The sequence below is a fragment of the Rhincodon typus genome, chromosome 37, assembly GCF_021869965.1.
Source record: "Rhincodon typus isolate 14 chromosome 37, sRhiTyp1.1, whole genome shotgun sequence".
NCBI lineage: Eukaryota > Metazoa > Chordata > Chondrichthyes > Orectolobiformes > Rhincodontidae > Rhincodon > Rhincodon typus.
The window spans coordinates 5,565,629-5,592,327 of NC_063368.1; the positions used below are offsets into that span (position 1 = coordinate 5,565,629).

The window sequence follows — 26,699 nt, forward strand, 5'->3', positions numbered from 1 at the left end:
TAGGCGCAGGTCCTTAAAAAGATGCTCCTCTGACAATGCAGCACTCTTCAGTACTGCACTGTAGCATCAGACTCAGTTACATACTAAAATTTGGAGTCAGACTTGAACCCACAACCTTCTGACTTGAAAGCAAGAGTGTGACCAATTGACTTGAGCTCTTAGTCCGTGTCTTTACTGTATGGTTCTATAGCTAGCCGTCTACTGTTGTGAGGCAAAGAGTTGACTACGACAGAAGTAAAAGTGGAATAATTTCATGATAACTTTGTCATAGAGTCACACAGCACAGAAACGGACCCTTTGGTCCAACCAGTACATGCCCACCATGTTCCCAAACTGAACTAGTCCCACCTGCCTGCGCTTGGCCCATATCCCTCCAAACCTTTTCAATTCATGAACTTATCCAAATGTTTTTTAAACATGGTAACTGTACCTGCATCCATCATTTCTTCTGGAAGTTCATTCCACACACAAACCACAGTTTTCAAAAAAAAATTGCCCCTTGTGGTATTTTTACATCTTTCTCCTTTCATATGTCCCCTAGTCTTGAAATCTCCCACTCTCAGAAAAAGACACCCTAGGAAAAAGCTATTCTCCTTATCTACATCCATCATGATTTTATAAACCTCTGTAAAGTCACCTGTCAACCTCCTACACTCCAGCAGAAAACATCCCAGCCTATCCAGCCTCTCCCTGTCACTCAAACCCTCCATTCCATCAACATCCTGGTAAATCTCTTCTGATCCCTCTCCAGCTTAATATCCTTCCTATAACAGGGCGACCAGAACTGAACAAGTACTCCAGAAGAGGCCTCAGTCTGTGTTTGTTTGTGTGCATCCTGTGGATTATTCATTTATTCTTATTCCCCGTTTTCTGTCCTTATTCCCTGCTATTATATTACCTCCGATCCCATGGGTCATAGGTGTCATGCAAAGTTATTACATTAAGGAGGGATGTGCATGCTCAAGAGGGGGTGCAGCAAAGGTTTAGCTAGACTGGTTCCTGGGACGGTTCTGTGTTGAGAGTTTGTGTAAATAAGGTGTTATTCCCTAGAGTTTAGAAGAACGAGAGGTATTCTAATTGAAGTATGTGAAATTATGCTTGCAGGGTAAATGCCAGTAGGATATGACTCCTGGTTGGGTTAACCAAAACATCTTACTATAGGGTGTTGGCCATTTGGGACTGAGATGCGGAGACATGTCCTCAATCAAAATGTTGGGAATGGTAGACTGGGTGTTGAATCTTTTAGTATATTCAAGATAGAATTTTGAATGCTCAAGGAACTGAAGGTTGATTTGTTGATGTGGGAAGGTGGGCTGAGCCAGAATATAAGCCAAAATGGACCAGGCTTGAAAGGATGAATAGCCTCTTCCTTCCCTATGTTTTGAGCTCTGTGTTTGACTTTCACACACTGGGATAAGATTAAAATTGCTGCTTCAAATGGCTTTACCATGGGGAATGCAGCAAATACTTGGATGTCAGGTGAAATGTGAGCTAATGACATGCTCTGTCTGGGGTGATGGGCAGGCATTGCCATTTCTTCACTACATTACAGTAGTGGCTACGCTTTAAAAATACTTGGCTTTGGGACAACCAGAGATTGTGAAAAGCTTTGCAAGTCTGCTGTCTTTTTTTCTCTGGGTGAGGTAGAGGGGGAGCACTTGGCACTCATGGAGCTAGATTCAAGCAACTGATGCTACCTACAGATTGGAGACAATTGTGGATTTATGCTGTCAATGAATTCATGCCAATTTCAAATGGAACAATTTAGGTTTATTTAATGGAGTGAGGCATGGGGAGGAGTTAGGTGGGGGGACCTAATTTAAACTGACTTTGCAAGACATGGATCATTTTCATTTTGAGCATGAAATCTGGTTGTTAATTGCAGGAGGGATGATTTGATGTTATTGCCTGCTCCACACACAGATCAATGTGCCTATATTCTCAATCTGTCCAGTGCACATCAATCCCACAGGAACTCCTCGCACACTACTCTGATCCAGTAAAAAGGCAAACAGTGCATGTGACGATAAAGCTAATTCAATTCACACAGCATGGAAACAAACGCTTCGGTCCAACTTGTTTGCGCTGTACAAAAAAACAAAGTGATGAAGTTCTTTACTTGAGAGTGGTATGTTTGGAATAAACTACAGAGCAATTAAGACAAAACAAAAAATGGAGGTGGTTCATTGTGCACTTGATGCTCTGATGGGACTGTGGGAGAGTCCAAAACTAGAGGGCATAGGTTTAAGGTGAGAGGGGAAAGCTTTAAAAAGGACCTAAGGGGTAACTTTTTAACACAGGGTGATGCATGTATGGAATGAGCTACCAGAGGAAGTAGTGATGGCAGATACAACTACAACATTGGAAAAGGCATCTGGGTGGGTACATAAGTGTTTACAGGGATATGGCCAAATGCTTGCAAATGGGACTAGGCCAGGTTGGGATGCTGTTTGGTGTGGATGAGTTGGACCGAAGGGTTTGTTTCCATGCTGTATGAATTGAATCCGCTTTATCGTCACATGTACTCACATGAGTACAATGAAAAGTTTATAAGTTGCCACTTAGAACGCCATCTTAGGTACAAAGGTACTTAGGTACAAAGGTACCTAGGTACAGAATCTTAGTTACAAAGCAGAAAAATAAGGAAAATCAAGTTTAAAAACTTAACCATTACAGTCCTCCTTACTAAAGCAGAATAACAAAAACAGAGTTAACAGTTCAACACCAGAGTCCATAAGCACCTGGCCGTGATGGACTAGACTTCCCTGCCCTCGCCCCCGCCCTGGCCTTTGCCCCCACCGTTGCTCCGGGCTGCCTTGTAGTCTGTTCCTGTGCCCATTAGCTGCCCCGGGCCACCTTCTCCTACTCTTGCCACCGTCTGCACCAGGCCACCTGATCCCACTCTCACCCTCACTGCCCTGGGCTGCCTGCTCTCACTCTCGCCGGCAGAGCTCCCCAGTCTTTGTCTTAGCTCCCAGTGTTTCAAAGCTGTACAACTGTGTCGGAGGGGCAGGTTTCAGTGGCCGAACAGAACTTTGCCCTAGTTCTGAAATAAAAACAAACTGCTGGAAATAAGCAGGTCACTCAACTCCTGCAAAAAAAAAAAAGACTGACAGCTTGGTTTTGTTGGGGAGCATATTTCCTGCATGTTTCCTACATTTTCTGGTTTTAGCACTGGTTTAAAGAATGTGTAACTCTTATCCTCGTTTCTGGCTTCTCTTGTGCCATTCTACTAGACACACCAACATTTTGACAACATTTCATATTTTCTCACCATCACATTCCTGGAATGTGCCTTTCTTTTTGTTTCAGCTCAAGCCACACATTAATGGACCTTTCACCCCTGACCTTGCACACCCAGTGTCTGAGATCGGGGCAGCAGCAGAGAAGAATGATTGGCCCCTTGATATCCGAGTCGGTAAGCAACTGCAACTTTCAATTTAAGGAGCCCTGTTTTACTTAGCCTGGTGGAGATGCATTAATATACGGTTAGGTGGGAACTAGGGAATTATTGCAGGGTATTCCTCTCTTTGTGTTCCAGAATATGAGTTGGGTTTGCTTGGCCAGTTGTCCCTGTGATTTAAGGAAATTCCCGGAGAAGTTCTGACAAAAACAGAGTTCCCATGTGCTGAGTTATTTGACCAATCTATCACTTTAAGAGGTGCATGCATAATGGCTACAGTTTCCCACTAGATCAGGGAAGAGAGTCTTTGAAGGTTCCCATATCTGATGATGGTACAATCCCGCATGGACAGAAAGTGGACTTTGCTGGCACATCCTGCAAGAACAGTGGCTCATGTGTAAATAATGGCAGCCATCCCCAGCAGAACTTCTCCAGTGAGAGATTTAGTGGAAAGGGAGTTAGTGTATCTGGCCTGATGCACATTTTAGAGTGAACGAATCAAATAATCATTTGTGCACCAACAGATGATGGAGCCTGTATCACAGCATAGTATTATTTGAGGATTAATTTATCTTGTGATCCACATTAAGGCTTTGATAAGGTTTTTATTTGAGAGCTAGGGCAGTTTCAAACCAACTGTTTGGGCCATACAAGCCAGCACTGTCATCATCAGTGACAAAAACAACTTGATCTTAAATCATGCCTTTTGATGCAGGAAAACAATTGCAATGCACAGGAATGTTATAAATTGATTTTATCCTGAACTGCGCAAAAAGATATTAGGAAAGATGATTGGTCATGAAAGTCAGCTTTAAGGAGTGTCTCTAAAGGTGGACAGACAATTAGTGTTGGGGAAGCTTTAAGGAGGGAGTTCTAGAGTTCAAGTAGCTCAGGCTTTGTTGGAGCAATTAGGATCAGGGATGGCAGAGATAGAGGGTGCCAGAGCTAGAGAAGACTGTCATGGAGAGGGGCATGGTCATGGAGGGAATGAGGAAACCAAGAGAGGAATTTTAAACTGGAGTTGTTCCACCAGGGCCCTACGTAGCTTAGCAAGCACAGTGGGCAATGGGCGAATAGAATTTCCTGTGAGTTAAGATACGGCCATAGGGAACATTGTAGATGGTAGATTCTTCTGAACAACAACTTTTTGCTCTGCTACCCTTATTTCATTTATTCCAGGTACGTGGGACTGCAGATGCTTCTGTTCGCATGAATTACTGAGTTGGAGGATATTTTGTTTTGTAACAGGAGCAATACTGCTAGCAAAATGATACAGCAAGAGTAATAGCTACACTGTGTGTGCTTTATGCAAAGCTTTTCAAAGTATTTTCTAAATAAACACAATCCTAAAATGTTCTAGCACACAAATTGCCATTGGACACTTAAAGCCTGTATCAGTATATTTTTCCAGAAGTCACCCTGTCCACTTTTTCACACCCTGTTCCTGTTTTTGAAGGAGCTAGAGTACTTATTTCCCTTGTTTAAATTAAAAAATATTAAGATATTCAGCCATATACTGTGATACATGGGCAGTAAATCATTATTAGGATCTACCATAAAGGACTTCCATTTATCTAGTATGTCTCAAAGTACCTTACAGCCATTGAAGTACCCTTGAGGTGTAGTCACACAGCAGCCAATTTGCCCTCAGGAACCACCACCCCCACCAACCCAAACTCGACCCCACAAATTGTAATGTGATAATGTGCAGGTTGTCTTTTTTTCTTATTGCAGTGTTGATTGAGGGCTGAATACTGGTCAAGACACGAGGGAGAGCTCCCTAGCTCCTCCTCATAATAGTCTCATGGCGTCTTTCATATTCACCTGAGCAGGTCGATTGGGCAGAGTGCCATAGCCAATTATAACACCCTTGAAAAATCTGTTAACTCGCAATGGCCAACAATCAAATCAAACTCCCTGCTCTTCGTTCACTAGACTTACTGAACCATTGAAGAAACCTTGGAGCCCAGGTTGGCTACTGGCCTTTTTGGTTTGCTGGAAATCTCCAAATGGTTCCAAATAGAGACGATTTCATTTTTCCTTTTCTCCCGTTGAGCATCTTTTGTTTGTTTGGAGAGAGGGGAAGAAGGAAGAGAGAGACTTTGTAGGTGGATAGCCCTTACTGGATGCCAGTACCAGATTGAAATGATGTTTTTGTGTTGGCAGGTCTGATTGGCAGCTGTACTAACAGCAGTTATGAAGATATGGGCCGTTCAGCTGCTGTTGCAATACAGGCCCTTGACCACGGCCTGAAATGTAAGTCACAGTTCACTGTAACACCAGGCTCTGAACAGATACGTGCTACTATTGAGAGAGATGGTTACGTAAGTACACAACCTCCATTCTGTTCTCAGCATACTGCAATAGAACTGATGTAATGTGGTCTCCCCATTTCAGACAAACCAGCAATCCTTTTCCTTCTGCTCTGTCCCCAATATTATTTTCCTGCACAGGCAAAGATGTTTTCTGAAGTACTGTACTACATCTCCTTAAATCGCCTCCCCTCCAATTCTGGACTGTAGTTCGAGTGAATAAATAATTGTGTGTCCTATGTGTTTGTCATTCCCTGTTACAAAGCACCCTGGGATGTTTTACTGTGCAGAGATCATGTTGATGTGGTTTAACCTGAACACCCTTTTCCTGCTTGTGCGCTACAACTCTCAAATCTTGTCAACCACAAGTTCTCCACCTCCCCTTGAATGTATTCAAGTAACCCAACCTCCAAGGCACGTAGGGAGAAAGAATTCCAAATGCTGTCAATCCTGAGTGAGAATTTTCCCCTCATCTCTGCCTGAAATTGGGGACCCTTTTGAAACTGGAATTCCTCAGAGAGGAAACACACTCTCAGCATCTACGCTGTCATGCCCCTCAGAATCTTTGCGTTTCAATAAGATCAACTCTCGTTCTTCTCAACTCCGTCAAGCATGGGGCTAAACTGCTCAGCATTTTCTGCAAAAGAAAAACACCTTCAACCAACCAAGTGAATCAAATCTGAACTGTCTCCATTGCAAGTATGTCCCTCCTCAAGTGCATGCCCCAATCTGTATGCAGTACTCTAGGTGCAGTCTAACCAATACATAGAGTTGTAGCGAAGCTACCCCACTTTTATACTCAAAGGGGAACTGATAGAAATAATGGGTGAGAGGGAGAAGGTAGTGGCTGCCGCCAACAGAATTTGATCCATTGAGTGCACACCTTCAGGGGCAGAGTCATTGTCTTATGGTCATACAGGATGGAAACACACCCTTTGCTCCAACCAGTCCATGCCGATCATGTTCCCAAACTAAACCAGACCCACCTGCCTGCATTTGGCCCATATACCTCCAAATGTTTCCTATTCATGAACTTCTCCAAATGTCTTTTAAAATTAAATCAGAGCTACCATACCAATATCTTACACACTCACGCACACAGAGTTCGCCACTAATCATCCACCGTGTTTAAATATTTATCTATAAGCATATCAAAATAGACAAGCTTCTTTATTAAATGTAAATAATAATTGAAATTAGCAAAAAGTGTTCTTTCAATTATTATTTACATTTAATGAAGAAGCTTATCTATTTTGATATGCTTATAGATAAATATTTAAACACGGTGGATGATTAGTGGCGAACTGTGTGCGTGAGTGTGTAAGATATTGGTATGGTAGCTCTGATTTAATTTTATACCAATTCAATACTGTGTCCATGTTTCACATGCTTACTGCTGCTTGGGCAGCCTGTACATTTAGCCATGCTGGGGTAATTTTCTGGCATTAACCTGCATCCTAAAGCTCCAATATGGACATACAGAAGGTACCTGGGCATTTCTGACTGGAAATGCACTGCCCACCATTCAGGTTGGGGGGGTTAGAAGTGCAGGTTTTTTGTTTTTGTTTATTCGCAGGATGTGGCCATTGCTGGCTGGGCCAGCATTCATTGCCCAACCCTCCCTCCGTGGCTGTTGAGAAGATGGCAGTGAGCTGCCGCCTTAAATATGCAGTCGATACATTGTGTTGTTCAGAACGGAGTTTTGGAAGTTTAAAGGAACTGTTATTCCGTCATTGATGGAATGATGGTATAGTTCCTAATTGGGATGGCGGCTGTCTCGGAAGGAAACTTGAAGGTGGTGGTATTCCGTTGCATCTGCTGCCCTTATTGGTGCTAGAAGTTGCATGTTAGGAAGGTGCTGTCAGGTGAGCCTTGGTAAGTTACTGCAATGCATCTTGTAGGTGATACGCTGCTGCCACCTTATAGAGGGAGTATATGTTTAAGGTGTTGTATGGGGTGCCAGTTAAGAAGGCTGTTTTGTCCTCGATGCTGTCGAGCTGCTCGTGACATTAGGGCTGCACTCTTCCAGGCAGGAATATTTTAATGGAGGGGATACTTTACTCAAATTGGGAGAGGATCCGTTTTTGATTGTTCCAATGTCTGCCAAGTACTTGACTCAATGAAGCCTGGGACCCAATTAGAGCCATGAATGTGGAGCTGGGAGACTTGTGTTCCTCCAAACCCCCTGTACACTCATTAGCCACCAATTCACCAAACAGCCCTATAACAATCCCTCCCTGAGGCGTGATTTAGCCTCTTCCTGGCCTCTACACTGAAACAAATGAGTGAAATTGGCAGCAGCTGATGGGCCATTCAGTGAGATAGGTGGAGATCCAGTGTTCTGTGGCACCACAAATTTACTGGAAGGAATATGACAAGGTTTCTATGAACTTTGCTGTAGACAAAGACTTGCGGAAGTAACTCAACTTTCTGTCTTTGCAGGCCAAAATCCTGAGGGATATCGGTGGACTTGTTCTGGCTAATGCCTGCGGGCCCTGCATTGGACAGTGGGACAGGTAGAGGAGCTGCACTTCCATTTTCTACTCCCTGCCCTAAGCAGGAGGCCACACCAGAAAGTAGCTTAGTTTCCCACCTGTGGTATTGACTGATAAACATTGTATAGAATAAGTGGAAGACGGTGGGGTTCGAGTTAGGAATTTGCACAACCAGATCAAAGAAAACAGCATTCGCTTTCCCAGGCCATTGGTCTGCAAGGTAATGGGTGACTTTACACTGAACTGACCACTGTTTTGGTTTTCAGCAACACTCATTGTCACTTTTAAATTAATAAGATCAACTCTATTATCACATCTGATAGATTGGAATGGTCTCAGGGTCAGTTCTGAATCATAATGTGAATAGCAGTGGACAATAGATTTGGCCATACCAACTCTGGGATGAGATTGCAAGAATTGGGGTTGGGAAATAGCCTTGGCTTTTTATTGCTAATTGCTAGCCAGTGATACCTAATTGGGATTTTGTGTATTGACATTTCTAAGATATAAGCCTTCATTCAAGTAACATGAGTATAAAGAGCTGTTGCTCAGTTAGAGAAAGTTCGTAGCATTAGGAGACGACGAAATATAAAAGAGAGCGTAGTTCATCTTGATATAACTGGAGTCTGAACTTGGGAGGCATCCCAATTAACCTATGGCGGAGATCGGTGATGCCACTTCCAGAAGAGTCACTTGTTCATTTATCACTGACAATGTTATCTTAATACTTCCTGTAAGTGAAAGATGCTGATTGCTAAAGTAGGGCTATAAGCACCCCGTCATGGGTGTGGTGAGTTAACAATTTATAAAGCAAAAGCGTGTTCCATTTGATTCTGTTTGGACAATTAAAACAATTTAATTAGCTTGTCTGATCGGCAGAACAGAACTACTTTCTGGCTTATTTGGTTAGAATGGATAACACTTCCCTGAGGTGCATTGATTGACCTGTTGTGAGTGTTTGAATAAACCCACTTTTGAAAAATGTTTTCAAGCTGCCCGCAACCTCTTCCTGCATGCAATTCATTTTTGTCTCTTTCCTTTTACTTTGCCACTCAAGGCAGGATGTTAAGAAAGGTGAAAAGAACACCATTGTGACTTCGTACAACAGAAACTTCACTGGGCGCAATGATGCCAACCCTGCCACCCATGCCTTTGTCACATCTCCTGAGGTAAAATATATAGGGACCACTCTGTACTTTCACTTCTATTTTCATAGAAATCTGATTAGTCTATGAAGATTGACTCACTAATGTTAGCACCGATCCTTTTAATGAGAATGCTAGCAAAGGAGAATCATTATGGGAGCAGAAGTGGAAGCTATTACTGAAATAGGAGGATACTTGTATGAATCGGTTGGGCAGAATGGCCTGTGTGCGTGCGCGCTAGAGATTCTATCTACAAATGAATTAGCATCAGGACTCCCACAGGATCAAGTGCAGAGGTGAAAGATTTGTCTGGACCCACATTCTGTTTGAAGTTCCCAGTTATTGGTGTTCAGAGCTGCTGAGGTGAACAGTTTATAAGCAGGGATTGGTTCGGTGCTATAAGATTTGAAGGTAGAATGTGGGTAGCCTTCATGAATCCTGTCTGCCCAGCAACCATCCTCCTTTTTTCTTTCTCTCTCCCTGTGTGTACGCGCACACATAGACCAACCAACCTCTAGGGAGGAGTTGGGTGGCCCACTTTCCGTTGGGTCTTTTCCACCACAGGTAGTATTTAATTCCCAAAAGGTTGAGGGGAGACCCACACCATAAAGAAAGCCCTACAGAATTAATTATCTGAGCTGGTGTCAGGAAAGTGGCAAGAAATCCTTTGCAGGCCCCCTGGGCCATTGGAGGCACTGCCTCCCCATTTAACCCTCCCTCAACCCAGCCATCCTCACCCAAACCTCCTCGTTGAGACCCTTGACCCTGGAGTTGCTTGAGCTGCTTAGTCTGGTGGGACCTCTTGTAATCCCAGCAGTGGCCACCGCACTGAACTGGCACCGAGAGCTGGCGGTCAATCCAATTGGCTGCGAGCACTCCAAGGCTGGATTTCCTATTCCGCCCACCTTCAAGCAGTTCATGCTGCTTCTGGCATTAAGATGCCCGCGGGATTGTGAGCAGTCCCCTGTCCCCACCCAACCTTTTAGATAAGGGTAGGTGCTGAGACTATGGCGTCCTGTTTCTGACACAATGTCACTAAGCTGAAATGATAACGGTGCCTTTCTGCTCTGACAGAGACCAGCGGTTTCCTGAGCATGTTATATTGTCAGTTATTATCATGGCATTGAACTGGATTGATGTCTCCGTTTAGTAACATGGTAGCTCTGAATGCCATAGAATCCTGTGGGGGTTGTGCAGAAAGCTGCAGTCCAGTTGATTATAGTTTTCTGTTCTCAGATTGTCACCGCCTTTGCTATCGCTGGAACCTTGAAGTTTGACCCCGAGCGTGACTTACTGACGGGAGCTGATGGGAAGAAGTTCAAACTGAATCCTCCAAGTGCTGATGAGCTGCCCAGCAAGGTAATTGGCTTTCTCGGACAGGCAGGCTAGCTATCAACATGCAGAGGTTATGGTACGCTTTCCTTTCAAACCATACCAGATCCTGTTTACAAGGTGGTCACGGTATCTAAAATCTACTTCAGTTTTAGAATCATAGAATCCCTGCAGTGTGGAAGCAGGCCATTTAGCCCTTCAAGTCCACACTGACCATATGAAGAGCATCCCACCCTGACTCACCACCTTACCCTATCCCTGTAACCCTGGATTTCCGTTGGATAATCCACCTAGCCTGCATATGCCTGGACACGATGGGCAGTTTCCCACAATCCAATCCACCCTAACCTGCACATCTTTGGATTGTGGGAGGAAACCGGAGCACCCTGAGGGATCCCACGCAGAGACGGGGAGAATGTGCAAACTCCACATAGACAATTGCCCAAGAGTGAGATTGAATCTGGATCCCTGGCGCTGTGATTCATTTTCAAATGGATTAATAATTACCAACTTACTGCTTCTAAATTATGTTTCATATAAAACTAAACTTTGCCCACAGTAACACCGTGTGAAATGGGAGCAGGAGTAGAACATAGAACATTACAGCGCAGTACAGGCCCTTCGGCCCTCGATGTTGCGCCGACCCGTGAAACCAATCTGAAGCCCATCTAACCTAAACTATTCCATTATCATCCATATGTTTATCCAATGACCAGTTAAATGCCCTTAAAGTTGGCGAGTCTACTATTTTTGCAGGCAGGGCATTCCACGCCCTTACTACTCTCTGAGTAAAGAACGTACCTCTGACATCTGTCCTACATCTATCACCCCTCAATTTAAAGCTATGTCCCCTCGTGCTAGCCATCACCATCCGAGGAAAAAGGCTCCCACTGTCCACCCTATCTAATCCTCTGATCATTTTGTATGTCTCTATCAAGTCACCTCTTAACCTTCTTCTCTCTAACGAAAACAGCCTCAAGACCCTCGGCCTTTCCTCATAAGACCTTCCCTCCATACCAGGCAACATCCTGGTGAATCTCCTCTGCACCCTTTCCAATGCTTCCACATCCTTCCTGTAATGCGGTGACCAGAACTGTACGCAATACTCCAAGTGCGGCCGCACCAGAGTTTGGTACAGCTGCAACATGACCTCATGGCTCCAAAACTCAATCCCTCTACCAATAAAACCTAATATACTGTACGCCGCCTTAACAACGCTATCAACCTGGGTGGCAACTTTCAGTGATCTATGCACATGGACACCGAGATCTTTCTGCGCATCCACACTACCAAGAATCTTACCATTAGCCCAGTACTCTGTATTCCTGTTACTCCTTCCAAAGTGAATCACCCCTCACTTTTCCGCATTAAACTCCATTTGCCACCTCTCAGCCCAGCTCTGCAGCTTATCTATGTCCCTCTGTAACCTGCAACATCCTTCCGCACTATCCACAACTCCACCAACTTTGGTGTCATCCGCAAATTTACTAACCCATCCTTCTACGCCCTCATCCAGGTCATTTATAAAAATGACAAACAGCAGTGGCCCCAAAACAGATCCTTGAGGTACACAACTGAACTCCAGGATGAACATTTCCCATCAACCACCACCCTCTGTCTTCTTACAGCTAGCCAATTTCTGATCCAAACTGCTAAATCACCCTCAATCCCATGCCTCCGTATTTTCTGCAATAGCCTACCATGGGGAACCTTATCAAACGCTTTACTGAAATCCATATACACCACATCAACCACTTTACCCTCAGGTTATATTGAGTAGGTTATATTGACCCTTGAATCTGCTCTGCTATTCAGCAAGATGGATTACCTCACTCCCCTCTCCCTGCCCCACTCCCCCTGCATTTTTGATGAATCTCATTTTCGACCTCGAATCTGCTCAGCGCATGTAGCGGTCTGTGGAGAGAATTCCAACAGTTCACACCCATCCAAGTGGAGCAATTTCTCTTCACCTCAGTCCTAAGTGGCTGACCTCTTTATCCCGTGACTGAGGCTCCAGTTCTAGGTTTTATAAAGTACCCAGTACAAACATTCTTTCTCATTTTTGCTAGGATCCTTCCAGTGCTGAGAGAGAGAGGCAAGATGAAGACTGAAATTCTTGAGACATGGGGGGTTTTTTCCAACATTTAGGGGCATAGAGTTTTTAATGACTCAAACCGAGGCCATTCAGCCCTTAGCATGCGTGCCGACAATTTCTGACTATTTAGTCTCACCACCGCCCCCTCAAACTCAAAGGCTGCAATCTTGGCATTTTGCAGATTTTTTGTTTCCTTTCGTAAACTAAACTAATTCCATAAAACCATAAGAAATAGGAACAGGAGTGGGCCGTTTGGCCCCTCAAGCTTGTTCCAACATTCAATAGAATTGTGGCTGATCAACATTTGTCACATCCACTTTTCTGCCCTTTCCCTGTACCTCTTGATTCATTGGTCAAGAATCTATTTATCTGAGCCTTAAACATACGCAAGGACTCTGCCTCCATGGCTGTCTATGGCAAGGAGTTCCAAAGACAATCAATCCTCAGAGAAGAAATTCCTCCTCTGTCTTGAATTGGTGCCCCTTCATTCTGAGACTTGCTATCTGGTCCTAGACTCCCGCATGAGGGGCAAGATCTTCTTAGCATTTACCCTGTCAAGCCCCTTCACATTGAAACATACAGAATTATTATCACTTCTCATCCTTCTGGATTTCACTGAGTAGAGTCCCAAACTGTTTGTTTAGCCTTTGCTCATAAGAGAATCTTTCCACACCAGGGTTCATCCTAGTGAATCTTCTTTGACCTGCCTCCAGTGAAATATCTTTCCTTAAGGGAACCAGAACTGCTCTCAGTACTCTAGATATGGTCTTACCAGTTTGTACAGTTGTAGCAAGATTTCCTTACTCCTATACTCCAAATCCCTTTGAAAAAAGGGCCAACATTCCATTAGCCTTCCTGATTAGCACACTGGGGCAGCTGGTAGCTTTCTGTGTTTCAAATACAAGCACCCTCGATTCCCTTTGTGTTGCAGCTTTCTGCAGTTTTTCTCCACATAAATACAATTCTGTTCTTTTGCTCTCCTTTCCAAAAAGAACAAATTCACATTTTCCCCACAGAAAAACCATTTTAAAAAGGATTATGCTCCAGGTTATTTATCTCTCAGCTGTTTGAGATCTCACTTTCTTTCAAAATGGTTGACACATTTGGCTGGCTAATGAGAATTGCTAATTTCCAAGTAATTCATCTGCATGATCCTCTTTGTGATGTGTGCTAGTTGGTGGAAGCTCTTTCTCTGTTGTGATCGACACTTTTAAACTATTTAACTGTGGAATCTTATGCAGCTCATTTCAAAACAATATTCACCAGTAATTTTCACAGAACCAAACCTTGTGGCACAGCTTTCACTATTTGTATTTTCAACTCCTTGGTGACTTAAAACTGCTTATCCCTTGGTTTTATTGTCATTTTTTATGCCATCTGTCTGCAACTGGGTGAAGCGTCGAAGTTTGTGTGTGCTCAGCTCATCATCAGTTCCTTCAGAAGCTCTCCCGTTGTTGGAGCTATAAAGATCTACTGCCTTGTATCACTTACTGAGAGGTTTCAGTGGGATGGAGGAGTGTCATTACAACCTATTTACCATATCCAACTTGTGTATTGCTGAAAAAGAAAACATACTGTCAGAGATTTTTGTCTTGCACTCATTGGGACAGATGTAAGATTGTCACATTCTAAGGGAGAGCAAATACCTTTTACAACATGAGAAAATCTATCTCAAACATTCAAAGTTGACCTGCTAACCAATCAGAACTCTTTTTTGATGCAGTATTGTTCCCCTTTGAAATGGGGTATTCTTGTGTCTGCCTGGATGAATGCAAGATGAAAAGCTTTGATAGCATGTCTCTCTTTTCCTGCAATATATAGAGCATAGTTTTCAGACGGTGGACAAGGCATTAATCAAATTAAATCTCCAGGTGAGCTTATGACAAACTCAACCTTTGTCAATTTTGGACGCAGTATTTACTTTTAGTGTGCTATACCAATGGTTATGCTTTTATTCAGAATTGAGCCTTAGAGACTGGTTGCAGGACCTTGGCTAAGAAACAAGGAGGTGGTGAATGACCAGCACAATGGCTCAGTGGTTAGCACTGCTGCCTGTTGGCACCAGGGACCCAAGTTTGATTCCAACCTTGAGTGACTGTGGAGTTTTCACATTCTCCCTGTGCCTGTGTGGGTTTCCTCTGGTGCTCTGGATTCCTCCTACAGTCCAAGATGTGCAGGTTAGGTGGATTGGCCATGCTAAATTGCCTCATAGTGTCCAGGGATATGCAAATTGGGTGGATTAGCCATGGGAAATGCAGTGTTACAGGGAAAGGAAGGGGACTAGGTCTGGATGGGACACTCTCGGGATGGTTGGTGTGGACTCAAGGCGGAATGTCCTGTTTCCGCACTGTATGGATTCTGTGAAAAGCAAAGTGCTGATGAGATCCTGAAGGAGGGAATAGGTCTTCCACCTCTGCACAGTGACTATGCTGGACAACACAAATGTAGATCTCAACCAGAGTAAGGACCAGCGTCAGCTGTGATGCCCCTCTGTTTAAGTAACCAGTTGATTCTTGCTTACCTGCAAGAAGTAGGGCTGCTTGGGTACAGGAGTGACCATGTTCACCTGCCTGGTAGATGTGGGACCACACCAATAAGGTGAATACCTTTTTAAAGGGGAATAAAGAGGATAGAGGATCGATTGGTGACACGGTGGCTCAGTGGTTAACACTTGCCTCAGCGCCAGGGACCTGGGTTCAATTCCAGCCTTGAATAACTGTTCACATGGAGTTTGCATATTCTTCCCACGTCTGTGTTGGCTTCCACTGGGTGCTACAGTTTCCTGCTACAGTCCAAAGATGTGTGGGTTAGATGAATTGGCCATGGTAAATTGTCCATAGTGTCCAACGATGTGCAGATAAGATGGGTTATCCATGCTAAATGCGGGGTTATGGGTTAGGATGAGGGAGTGGGTCTCAGTGGGATGCTCTTTGGAGGGCCAGTGCGTATTCAATGGGTCGAATAGCCTGTATATGCACTGTAGGGATTCTAAAGTGTGGGGAAGAAAAGGAAATTGCCGAGAATGTGTTGAGGGGTCACTGAATTTTTTTTATTTGTCTTGCAGGGCTTTGATCCTGGTGAGGACACGTACCAACACCCACCAAAAGACTCCAAGGGCATTTCCGTCATTGTGAGCCCAGAAAGTAATCGGCTGCAGCTGCTGGAGCCATTTGATCGGTGGAATAAGGAGGACTTGGTGGACATGAGGGTACTTATTAAGGTCAGTTGCAGATTGAGCGAACTGCTCGGAGCGGTCGCTGGTTAATTAAATGGTTCATGGTTGTCGTGGTTCACTTATGTCCTTTGGGAAGGAATTCTGGCCTTCGTTTGACTCCAGACCCATAACAATGTGGGTGACTCTTAACTATCCTCGGGCAATTGGGGAAGGGCAATAAATGTAGGCCTTGCCATCAATGCCCACAGTCCACAAACGAATAAAAAAAAATGCCAAACCATTTTTGTTAAGAGGTTCATCATTCCTTCCTTGTTTTTGATTTCTGGGCCACTGTTTATGAAGCCCAGGATTTTATATATATTGTTATAAAGTGGAGGTTGATGCCCCTCTGAGAACTAAAACTGAAACACCCAAAGAGGAGCACCTCGCCCCATAATCTGTAAATGGAGTGTGAAAAGTGGTGTAACCTGCCTTTCAACAACTTCTAGTGGTTAAATAAAATAAATCCTGACCCTCCCTCAAATCAACAAGTAACAATTTATTTACCTAACTCACACAGTGAACAAATTAACTAACCTATTAACAAATCAGATAAATCCCTTCTAACTGCTAACTATTCCGAAATAAAACAAGATTCCAATGGAATGCTGTTCCAATAATTAAAAGTCCCACTTATATTTTTTTTAAAAAATCTAGTCTCTCAATTACAGCCAGGTTACATGTCTTTCAGAACATTTTGTGCCTTCCCCATCAATTCTTCCATGAAGAATACCTTCTTCGTTGATTCTTCTGTCAGGAATGTTAACTAGTTGTGCTGTGGGTACCTTTATTATTTAGATTGTCTTATAGAAAGCACCTAGAGGAGGCTGCAACTCTCTCTTGAAAGCTGAGGTCTCTGGCGGATGGCAGCTAGCTCTGAGGCTTTGTCCAACTATAGCCTTAATGACATATCAATATTTCTTACAGTAGAATTGGTCCTATGTTGTCAACACTATCAGACTTAAATTTAATAGAGTTTTGGTATCTAAGTACCTGGTTCAAATTGATTGGCTAAATTCAAAAGCCTATTGTCTTGTTAAAAACTGCTGCTTGGCCTGCTAACTGTACAGCCTTTCAATACAAATGCTTCAATTTGGGTGCTGTCTGTGTACTTACAACCTTTCAAGCTGCTGCATACAGAGATCTGTTTTAAATCTCTAAGCACAGAAAAAGCACATGATCTTTTACAGGGACCACGCAGTGCTTTCCCCCCCCCGCCCCCTAACATTTTACAAACACCAAATTCTAACTTCCTACTACCTGATCTACAATACTCTACCCGACTTTGCAACAACATGTTTAAACACTTCCTGCTACTACCATTTTCAGTGATTGTGTGCAGAAACCCCTAGCTCTGTCCGTTCCTGCACCATCCTTAGAATGCTGTCTGATATTCACTGTATGAATATATTTCAATATATTTTCTACTACTCCTACTACTACTACATCTTCTACCCTCTACTTCAATATATCTTGGCTTCCTGGTCATGCAGGTTAAATATTGGAGCATTCCACCTTATCTTTGGGGCCAACCCAACCTAATGGAATGGAACAGCTCTGTTTCTCCCTCTCCCTCCCCCTCCCTCCCAACCATAGCACTATAAACATGAATTGCTGGTGCACTTTTTTGGTTGAAAATTGAGCTATTTGGCATGAGGTTCTGTAAAGACAAAAGCCCTTATTGCTGTGTTGTTTGGAGAGAAGAAATGGGCATGACTTTCATATTTAGAAACTGTTATTCTAGGTCTGTTGTAAAATAGACCAGTGGGGGTGATTGATACTGACTGCAAAACTAATATGAAGGACATGTTCTATTCCTAGATTCTTCCTGTTGATAACAAAGACGTGGTCTTTTGTTCTGTAACAGGAAATCTGTATCCACATGTTGGCACATTCTCTGGCTTATAACCATTAGTTTGTTGTTCTGACTTTTCCCCATTGTGATTTGTCTCACTGTCTGGTTTAGGTGAAGGGCAAGTGTACCACCGATCACATATCTGCTGCTGGGCCCTGGCTGAAGTTCCGTGGGCACCTTGACAACATTTCAAACAACCTGCTCATTGGAGCTGTTAACATCGAGAATAACAAAGTCAATGAGGTCAAAAACTACCTAACCAACCAGTATGGGCCTGTACCAGAAACTGCTCGTGCTTACAAGGTAAGTGAGTCTGAGAAAAAGGGGTAGTTGGGCAGTTCTCTTGATTTGGTTTTGTTGTCTTTAGGTGGTCAGTGTTGGTCAAAGATAGGAACTGTTGGGCTTGGTTGTCCTGGACTAAAGAGAAGGACGGTCTGAGCAACTGCAAAATGCTGCTCTAATGGCAACGGTATTGAGACTATAACTTTGATACCAACCTCCATCGCTTACCAGCGGTTACTTAGCCTGACCATGGCCCTATCAGGGTATCCGAGCACTCTGACCCAGTAAATGCCATTGCCTCCAGGATAGAAGGAAGATCAGTCGAAAGGAGCGAATTAATTGATCTGTGTTAGGTTCGCCAGAATTTCAGGATGTTTCTGATACCAGATTAAAAAGACCAGTATTCGACATAAGTCAGTTTGTTTCCATTACATTTAAGTGTAGCAAAAGTGAGAAAACAAGAAGGTTGTTGAACCAAGTGGAGTGTTAGGCTGGTCATGTAGTGACAGCCTCCGAGAAATATCCAACCAGTGTTAGCAGCACTGGCGTAGGGCTCGAGAGCAAAGTATAAAGTTTTCCTTGTCCCTTCCCCAGAAACAAGGCATCAGCTGGGTGGTGGTTGGTGATGAGAACTACGGTGAGGGCTCCAGCAGAGAACATGCTGCCCTCGAGCCTCGGCATCTCGGAGGTCGAGCCATCATTGTCAAGAGCTTTGCTCGGATTCACGGTAGGTAGATGCTGTGGAAATTGAAATCTCACATAGTCTACTCATTCACAAAATGTAACTGTACAATGATTTGACTGATACATGTAACAGCCACAGAGGAATTTAATGCTGTTTCTAAAAAAAAAAACACAAAGTAAGCCATGGCTCCCACTGTTCATAGGCCGAGAGTGACTGACACCCACTGTCTGTTTCCGAGATGCTCCTTTGCAAAGTAAGTTTATCTAAAACAATGTCGTCCCAAGTTAGAAGAAGTTTCTCCTTTTGGTTGGCCTGATGGTAGTAGCACAGAAAGCCATTACTCTTCTTGATGGACCACCACCAACTTCTCAAGGGCATTTAGGGCAGAGCAATAAATGCTAGCCCAGAGAAGATGGGCAGACGTTAGAAACGTTTGAGGCTTAGATTCCCTGCCCTGTAACCCAGCTACATGAGAGAGTGAGAGGTCCAACTAACCATTGCAGCTTCTCTAACTGCTTTCCAGCTAGCTAGCTTGGTTATGGTGGGCTGAAGAAGGATATGTCGTCCTTAATGATGAGTCATTGGGCCTTGAAGAGTAGAATGGAAACAATAGATTGCGTAGACCAGGCATCTATTCCCATCGGTACGGAAAATTAGGGGATGGTCGAGTTGAGATGAGGTAAGTGATTGAAGAGTTTGGCAGATTCAATTTTTAGAAGCTAATTTCCTATATAAGCAAGTCTGGAAGAAAGTGGGAGACGACATTTAACGTGTGTGTTGTACAGGAGTACCAGCCTAAAAGGGGGCACACGAGACACAGTCTCTGGCTGAGGGGACATTTCTACCAATGGCAATTCATCCAGCTGGCACTCATCGACTCTATAATCCAATTCTTATACCATTTCTCCTCACAGTTCATGAGAAATCACTGGGTACAGTGTGAATTCTGGGGTTTCTTTGCAGAAACTAATCTGAAAAAACAAGGACTGCTGCCTCTGACCTTCAGTAATCCTGCTGATTATGACAAAGTGCAACCAGAAGATCAAGTCTCCATCATTGGACTGAAGGAATTTACCCCTGGAAAGGTAGGAACACAGAGTTGTGCTTCTTTCAGCCTGGAGTTCACTTTTTTACACCTTGTTATATCAGGTTTTTCTTTAAGTCCATATGCATTAAGCATGAAATGAGATTTTATCCCATTCCTTTCATACCAGCTTGTTATTGTTCATGTCTACTAAATCAGATTGTTAAAGTTTGTTTATGTCATTTTTAAAGTTGAGAGACAAGTGATAGGTATTGGTTGGCTTTGGGCACATTTAAGTGGGTGTGGTGCAGTGGTCATGTCCCTCCCTCAGTGCTAGGAGGCCTGCCTTCAAGTGCCATCTGTCCCAGAGCTGTGTTATAACATGTCTGAACAGTCAATTTAAAAATATCCATATATAAATAGGGAACAGCTGGGACACCGGGCATGTTAGAAAATGAGCTCCGAAACTGTGCAAGCCAATAAACTCTCTTTATGGAGGAACATGAGGCTTCATTTTTACCTCACCAGATGGCTTGAAGCCTATTAATATTTATAGCATGTAGTTCTAAATCTTAGTTAATCAGGAAAGCAATTTTACCAGATAACTTTCTCCTAATTTGAATACCGTATCCTTATTTTCCAATTTTAATCTTTTTACTTCTGGTTTTACCTTGCCAGTAAATTGCACATTTTCTCAATTAATAAACTTCATGCAGCCACACACATTAGTCTGTCCTGGAAAATGAGCCCAGGGAGTGAAACTAAGCCAGACCCCTCTGCTCTCTCTTCCCCTACCATCCTACCTAACACCTGAGCCATCGTCTGATTTAATAATTTGCCTGTCACATGGCAAATGACTTTGGGCTTCACAGACACTGGGACTACAAGTCTGGTTAACACACAGGCTATGCTTAGGGGCGTGGTGTGTCTGAGAGCTTGTTCTTGTTACTTCAGAATCAACGATCCCCTTATCTGCACTCTTTGTAAGCTAAATGTGTCAAGGAAGCAAGAGTTCAACATCTAGCCCCTTGGACTGTGCTTCGATTCAATGAGATCAAAGCTAATCTGCAGCTAACTACATTAAGATCAGCAAGCATGAGTGTAACACCAGTTAGTTACTCCTGCTATGTATTTTAGTAGTTTTGGGCCACAGAGTTCCTGATTATCCAGTGCAACCTGCCTTTCGAAGCCTAAGTTTCTAGGTCAAATATCGAAGGCAAAAACTTCATTCTATTTTTTCTTTGATTTGTGAGGCATTTAAAGCTGAGAATTTAATGTTTCTTAAATTGTAGAAACTTAGATTTTTAACAGTCAAGACTTCCAAGGAGAAGAGATTTAGATTTTATTGTCACAAGTACTTGAGCACAGGAGTGCAGTGTAAAGTGTACAAAGCTGCCATACTCTGGCGCCATCTTAGTATACAAAAGACAGGATCAAAAACAAAAGCAGAAATAAGACACAGCCAAAAGAAAAGCAAACATCCAGATCACTCCCCTGTCCTCACCACCAGAAAAACAAAGCTACAAAGTTCATCCCTCAGTCTGCAAATACTCAGGTGCCCCAAGTCCCCCACACGCCACCATAGCTGTGACCGATATGGAGACGTAGGGGTTAGATGAAGTCAGATTTGGATCTGAAAACTGTGGGATTGTAGGAAAAAGACTGAATTACATAGAAATTATAGCCCGACTGGTCCGTGCTGGTGTTTATACTCCACAGCATCCCACTCCCATCTTAATCCGACCCTGTCAACGCAGTGAGGTCTTTTCCCTGTAGCTTGGATGTCCTGGGAACTAAGTATTTAATGGGAGATGGTAGGGAGCAGAGAGAGGAACAATCAGACATATGATTACCTGAAAGTAAGGGCAATAGCATTATACCCAGCCCAGAATTATTCATTGAACACAATAGCTGGACATCTTCTTTGTAAATTTAGTCACCTTCACCTCCTTTGCCAATATTTTCTGCAAGCAGGTCTCCTTTCTTATTTGTTCATTCATTCTTCCTCCTCCTCTTTCAGCCTCTCACTTGTATCCTTAAGCACAAGGACGGCAGCCAGGATAAAATAATGCTCAGCCACACCTTCAACGAGGGCCAGATTGAATGGTTCCGAGCTGGCAGCGCGCTCAACAGGATGAAGGAGCTGCAGAAGTGAAATGGCCTGTTCCCGTAAGGGTAGGGAAAGGGGGACTGTGCCCAAGAATGCGGTTGTACTTGTGTAGCTATGCTCGGCCTTGACAGCTGCTTTGTGCAACAGTGATACGCACCGTGATATTCAGCAGCTGTGCACAGTCTAGTCCGATGCTCAGACACCACACTTGGACGATCCAAAGTCAGGCCATGTTAATGATCAATTTTTAAATATAATTTGTTCATTTGTCTCCTACCGCACTATGGAGTAAATGGAGCCTAATTTCTGTGGTCCTCTTTAGATGCTATTTATTTTTTTAAGTTTTCTGTACATGTCATTTGTCAGGAGAAGCCAAGCTAATGAGTTTGCTTCCCTTTGAGTGTTTCAAGCTGTCACCAAATCACGTAACATTCAGTTCCCTGTGAGTTTCAACAAAAAGACTGACCTAATAAAATGAGAAAACTGAACCTTGTTCTTGAGGGCTGGTAAATGATTTCTGTGGAAGGTTTGTACTTTTTTTTTCCCCCAAAATAACAGGGAACCCAGGAGGCTGGTGAGTGACTGCCTGTCAGTCAGAATAGGTGGTTTGTGTGGCATCGGTAGGCAACATCTTCTCTCACTGTCAGGTCTAGATTATATTTGCCTATCTCTGCTTCCTATTGAAGTGGTGCTAGTGGCCCTTTTTGAACCACTTTCCAAACCTGTTCACCATCTACAAGACGCATGTTACGAATATGATGGAATACACTCCATTGCCTGGATGGGTACAGCCCCAACAACATTCAAGAAGTTTGACACCATCCAGGGCAAAGCAGCCTGCTTGATTGGCACCACCAACAGTGTGTACCATCTACAAGGTGCACTGCAGAAATTCACCAAAGATCTTTAGACAACGCTGTCCAAACCCACGACTGCTTCCATCTAGATGGACGTGGGCGACAGATACATGGGAATACTGCCACCTGCAAGTTCCTCTCCAAGCCACTCACCATCCTGACACAGAAATGTATCAATATTTCTTCTCCGTTGCTGGCTCAAAAAGCTGGAATTTGCTGTCTAACAGCATTGTGGTTCTACCCACAGCACATGGACTGTAGCAGTTTAGAGAGGCAGCTCACCGCCACCTTCTCATGCAATTCGGTATGGGCAGTAAATGTAAATGTCAGCGATGCCTAGATCCCATGGATTTATTTTTTTAAGGCTGTGATCCTCATAGTGAAGGAGGTCTCATGGGACTGTTAGAAAGGGTATTCCAAGATTTTGACTCACTGGAATTGAAGGAATGGTGATTATATGTTCAAGCTCTGTTAGTATGTAACTAGGAGGTGTATTCTCCCTTCTTAAAATAACGTGTGGTGACAGCCAACTTTCTTTTGAAATGGCCCAGCAAGCCACTTGGCTCCGGGATAGTTAGAGATGGGTGGTGAATGCAGTAGCAGCATCTATCTGAATATATGAGGCAGATGAGCAATATTTCATCATGTTCTTGACTTGTGCCTCGGAGGTGGTGTAAGGGCCTTAAGTTATAAGAAGCTGAGTCACTTGCTGAAGAGTATCCATCCTCTGGCCTACTCTAGTTGCTATAGCATTTGTGGCAAGTCTAATTGTGGTTTCAGGCTCTAGTGGCCCAAGGATGTAGATATTGGGAGAATTGGTGCAGATAATGTAATTCCGTGCCAAATGAAATTAATTAGGTTCTACTTGGGAATGCTTTCTCACTCTCTACTCCCACCTTGATTAGATCCCCCACCCCCAAACTTCTCTGAGGAGGGCAGGCTCCAGCAGCTCCGACATCCATGACACTGAAGACCCTCATCCCTGGAACCATTTCTGGGAATCTTTCCTGTACCCTCTCCAAAGCTCTTCACATCCTTCCTTTAAGTATGGCTCCCAGAACTGGGCACAATCCTCCAACTGAACACACAAACTGAATCAGCAGCTCAATATTAGTTAAATGGAGAAAGACTGTGGAAAGCTGCAGAACAAACCGTGTTGAGGCTCGTTATTCATGAATTATAAAAAGTGAGCGTCCAAGTTTAGTGGGTAATAGGGAAGGCAAATGGAATGTTGGCCTTTGAAATAAAGGGAATGGAATATAAAACTAGAGAGGTTTTGCCAACACTACAAGGCATCAGTCAACCCACACACTTGGAATCTGAACGTTTTGGGCTCCTTACCCAAGGAAAGATAGACTGGGATAGCAGGAACTGCAGATGCTGGAGAATCTGAGATAACAAGGTGTAGAGCTGGATGAACACAGCAGGCCAAGCAGGAAGGCTGATGTTTTTCTGAAGAAGGGTCTAGGCCTGAAACGTCAGCCTTCCTGCTCCTCTGATGCTGCTTGGCCTGCTGTGTTCATCCAGCTCTACACCTTGTTATCAATGAAAGATAGACTGGCATTGGACAGAGTCGAGAGAAGTTTCACCAAGCTGATCCCTGATATGGAGGGACTGTCTTACGAGAAAAGGTTCAGTAGATTGGACCTCTCTTCATTGAGGTTTAGAAGAATGAGAGGAGACCTTATTAAAACATACAAGATTCTTAGGGAGCCTTATGCAGTCATAGTCATAAAGCACAGAAATGGACCCTTCAGTCCAACTTGTACATATCCTATGTACATCTCGCCCCATTTGCCAGCATTTGGCCCATATCCCCCTCAACCCTTACTATTCATATACCCATCCTGATGCCTTTTAAATGTTGTAATTGTAACAACCTCCACCACTTCCTCTGGCAGTTCATTAAACCTTAATGTTGGTGACTGTAGGGTAGATGTGGAAAGGTTGTTTCCCCTTGTGGGAGAGATTGGGACCAGAGGGCATGATCTCAGAATAAGGGGTCACCCATTTAAAACAAATTAGAAGGAATTTGTTCTCTCAGCGCAGTGAATCTGTGGAATTCTTCACAGCAAAGTGCTGTGGAAGCTGGATCATTGAGTACATTCCAGGCTGAGAGAGAGAGATTTTTAACCAGTGAGGGAATGAAGGGTTATGGGGAAAAACCAGGAAAGTGAAGTTGAGTTCAGATAAGCCACGATGTCCTTGAATGACCGAGCACACTCAATGGGCTGAATGGCCTACTTCTGTTCCTATGTCTTACAGTCTTGTTGGTTGTGGCCCACTGCAAAAGTAACCAGCCACTTATCACTTTCAACCTGGATGTTGTTTAATTGGTGATTTGGTCTAGGAAGCTCCATCAGGTCATCTGCATCGATGCCCTCTGGCTTCACCCAGAAGAGCAAGGGTAGCACGCACCAACCTAACTAATGCATGTCACCATTCCTTCACTGTCACTGGACTGAAATCCTGAAACTCCTTTTCTAGTACGTCTATGGTACATTCATTACAAAGCCTGCAGTGGTTCACAAAGGGCCAACGCTACATTCCAGTGGTTCTTGGTGACAGAATTAGTTGAAGTCTGCTTTGATGCCAAGTGCTGTCCCTCTGGCCTCACTTGGAGATTTTCAGCTCTTTGTGTCCATGTGTAGACCAAGGCTGACATGAGGTCTGGAGTCAGAATTATCCTGATGGAACCCAAACTTATTGGTAAATAGGTGCTACTTAATAGCATTTTGGATTACTTCATAGAATCCCTACAGTGTGGAAACAGGCCCTTCGGCCCAACAAGTCCATACTGAATCTTGGAGCATCCCACCCAGCCCCGGCCTCCTATAACCCATTTAATCAACACATCCCTGAACATGGGCAATGTAGCATGGCCAATCCACCTAACCTGCACATCTTTGGACTGTGGGAGGAAACTGGAGCATCTGGAGGAAACTCACGCAGACACAGGGAGAATGTGCAAACTCCACACAGTCGCCCGAGTAAGGATTGGTGTAGGTTAATGGATGATAATTGACCAGGTTGGATTTGATTTTTTTTTCAGATAGGACATAACTCAGACTTTCCCATGATTTATTCTTATGCATTCACAGGATGTGGGCATCATTCGTGTGGCCAGCATGTATTGCCCATCCCTAGTTCACCCTTGATATGGTGGCCTGAACCTCTGCAGTCCTTGCAATGTAGGTAGACCCACAATGGCGATATATTTCCAAGTCAGGATGGTGTGGATTGGGAGGAAATGTGGCGGTGTTCCTTTGTTTACTGCCCTTGTCCTTTCTAAGTGGTAGAGGTCACAGGTTTGAAAGGTGCTGTCTAAGTGAATTTCTGCAATGCATCTTGTAGATGATACTATGCATTGTAAGGTGTGAATGCTTAAAAATGTTGGATTGGGTACCAGTTAAATGGGCTGCTTTGTCTTGAATGGTATCAAGCTGCTTGAGCATTGTTGGAGCAGTCAGTTAGATGGCATTGTTATAGCTATACTGGAATGGGTGAGACAGCTCTTGATGTGTTGGTATCTGCACCGTTTGTTTTGTCCCTTGAATTCTGCCATTTCCTGGTGATTCTTGGAGTGAATCATTGAAGACTACAAGATAGAGAAAGATCACTTATTCAGCACCTTTGGCTGAAAATGACGGTAAATGCTTCAGCTATGTCTTTTGCACTGAAGTGCTACACTCTGTCATTGTCGAGAACAAGGGAGGGTGAGAGGGCCTGCTCAGTGACTGCTTGTCCTGAGTAGGTCTCCCTACTGATGGTTAACAAGTTGCTGCATTCTTGATAACGTAATTTCAACTGTCTGTTTCCCTGTAGAGTTTCTGTAAAAAGTAGGCGATTAGAGTCAAAAAGCAATGCAAATTCTTATGTGGGAGGAAGTG

At 43.7% G+C, this 26,699-nt stretch overlaps 1 protein-coding gene across 1 annotated transcript in view; it reads left to right on the forward strand.

Annotated features, from left to right (window-relative positions):
* Positions 1–22,440, forward strand: part of aco2 (aconitase 2, mitochondrial) — a 59,352-nt gene extending 36,912 nt beyond the window's left edge. Inside the window, exons 9-18 of the mRNA XM_048617482.1 lie at positions 3,313–3,418; positions 5,570–5,727; positions 8,158–8,231; positions 9,268–9,379; positions 10,592–10,714; positions 15,847–16,002; positions 17,963–18,154; positions 18,728–18,860; positions 19,782–19,903; positions 21,863–22,440. Coding sequence (XP_048473439.1) covers positions 3,313–3,418; positions 5,570–5,727; positions 8,158–8,231; positions 9,268–9,379; positions 10,592–10,714; positions 15,847–16,002; positions 17,963–18,154; positions 18,728–18,860; positions 19,782–19,903; positions 21,863–21,997 — 1,311 coding nt within the window. The 3' untranslated portion in view covers positions 21,998–22,440. The remainder of the gene's footprint in view (positions 1–3,312; positions 3,419–5,569; positions 5,728–8,157; positions 8,232–9,267; positions 9,380–10,591; positions 10,715–15,846; positions 16,003–17,962; positions 18,155–18,727; positions 18,861–19,781; positions 19,904–21,862) is intronic.
* The last annotated feature ends 4,259 nt before the right edge of the window (positions 22,441–26,699 follow it).